Below are 1,709 nucleotides of genomic sequence, written 5' to 3'. Positions count from 1 at the left end.
CGCGCCGCCAACCGCCACCTCCACCGGCACCCCTCGCGCGCCCCCGCGCCGCAGCGAAGTGCGCCGCGGCGTTGTGGTAGCGTGACCGGAACTCCTCGCGCGTGAGGTCCGAGAAGGGCGTGACGCCGAAGGTCGCGTGTGGGTTTGCCGCGGCGTGCAGCCTTGCAAGGAACAGGTTCTCCTTGAACACGCCCAGGCGGAACGCCTCCTCAGCGGCGCTCCCGTACACCTTGCCGTGACGCTGCTTGAACGCCGCGAACTGCGACGCCAGCGTCTCCCTCGCCTGCAGGCTCGCCCTCGCCGCGGGGACGAAGCACAGCACGGCGACCAGAACGGCCACGAGCAACAGCGTGCGCGCCGAGCCCGTCATTGCTGCTTGTGCGTGTGTGTGTGGGTTTCCTTCCTTGTCAGCTTTCCCCGGATCCACCTGCGCGGTGCGGGGTGGGGCGCGGGGGCCGAGGTGGGGAGCAAAGGCATGCACGCAGGGCGGCGAGTGCCGCAGGGGAGGAGCACCGCCAGGCGATTCCGCCCCGCATGGCAGCGTGGCGGTCGCGGTGGGGCCGCAGCGGTGGGCGCCCAGGCGTTTGAAGCAAGCAAGATAGAAAGACACACGCGTGGCTGGGCCGGCGACCGCGCAGACGTCCGCCGCTCTGCAGAACAACAACAATAGCAATAAAAAAAAGCCGTGACACACACCAGTAAACAACCCACTCTGCCGGGACTTTTTTGCCCAGTCTGCGCTTCAATGCCGCCCGCCAAATAGTAAAAAAAAAAAGAAGAAGAGGGGGGAGGGAAATAAAAAACATCAGAAACAAAGAGCTCCCTCAGAAGCGGCGGCGGGGGCTGCGGTACTTCGGGCGGCGGCGCAGCCTGTCCGCCCTACCCAGTCGGGCAGCTGAGCTGGAGCCGCAGAAGAACTCGACGGAGCCGCCAGGAGCCAACAGGCACTTGTTGAGTGGCACGTGAGCCGTCACCGACGGGCCGGTGCAGCTCTGGGACAGCGGGAAGACTTCCTCGTTGACGTAGGCGGTGTCGCACGTGAGAACCGCGGAACCGCCGTCGGTGGTCTGGAGACACCGATTGGTAGGGAACGTCACGTTCTGGCACCCCTCGGCGCACACACGGTCACTGCAGAGCTGCTGAACGAAGAAGGGCGGCCCCGGGGGCCTTGTCGTCGTCGTCGTGTTCGGGTCGGGGGTGGGCGCAGGACCACCAACCACCGCCGAGCAGGGGTACTCCTTCACGAGGCACTGGTTCGTGCCCTTTTGCAGGCGGATGTAGCCCTCCTCGCCCCAGTCCGCGCCCCACGAGTTCTTCACGATCCAGTACGGCGGGTCGCTGCTGTCGTTGTAGCCGACGAGCACGACGCCGTGGTTCAGCTGGTCGGCGAGGCAGTTCGTCACGATACCGCCCGTGTAGGACATGAAGCTGGTGGCGTCGACGGCAATGGCGAGCGGGCCGTGGGCAGCAAGCCAGGCGGCCATTTTGTCCTCGTCCTGCGGCAAGTCAACGTGGCCGGTGATGACGGCGCCCGCCGTGCGGTCGGACATCCTGCACAACGGCGCCTGGCCACCGCCCGACACGTAGGGGTAGCTCTCCTCCGTGTACACAACGCCGTTGTTCCGCTGCACGATCCAGTCGAAGGCGTTGTCCATCAGGCCACCATCGCACCCGCTGTCCGTGCCGTCGCACGACACGAGCATCTGCTC

The 1,709-nt window shown here is 66.2% G+C and overlaps 2 protein-coding genes across 2 annotated transcripts in view, besides 1 other annotated feature; both read right to left on the bottom strand.

The window, feature by feature from the left end:
- Nucleotide 1: 1 nt before the first annotated feature.
- Tco025E_01536 (cathepsin L-like protein) lies at nucleotides 2-370 on the bottom strand (the record flags this gene model as incomplete). Its single annotated transcript, XM_029368474.1, has 1 exon — nucleotides 2-370. A coding segment is annotated over one exon (369 nt), but the record flags the coding sequence as incomplete, so codon positions are not given.
- Nucleotides 371-428: 58 nt separating this feature from the next.
- Nucleotides 429-466: a microsatellite.
- A 358-nt stretch (nucleotides 467-824) lies between these two features.
- The window catches only part of Tco025E_01535 (cysteine peptidase), a gene marked incomplete at both ends in the record, with an annotated part of 2,045 nt that continues 1,160 nt past the window's right edge, over nucleotides 825-1,709 (bottom strand). Inside the window, one exon of the mRNA XM_029368473.1 lies at nucleotides 825-1,709. This exon is cut by the window's right edge and continues 1,160 nt beyond it. Within this exon, the coding sequence (XP_029231540.1) occupies nucleotides 825-1,709 (885 nt within the window).

This window comes from Trypanosoma conorhini (assembly GCF_003719485.1).
Source record: "Trypanosoma conorhini strain 025E chromosome Unknown Tco_14.4_contig_00052, whole genome shotgun sequence".
Taxonomy (NCBI): Eukaryota; Euglenozoa; class Kinetoplastea; order Trypanosomatida; family Trypanosomatidae; genus Trypanosoma; species Trypanosoma conorhini.
Note: the sequence above shows the minus strand (reverse complement) of the source record. Positions and strands in the feature narration are given on the sequence as shown.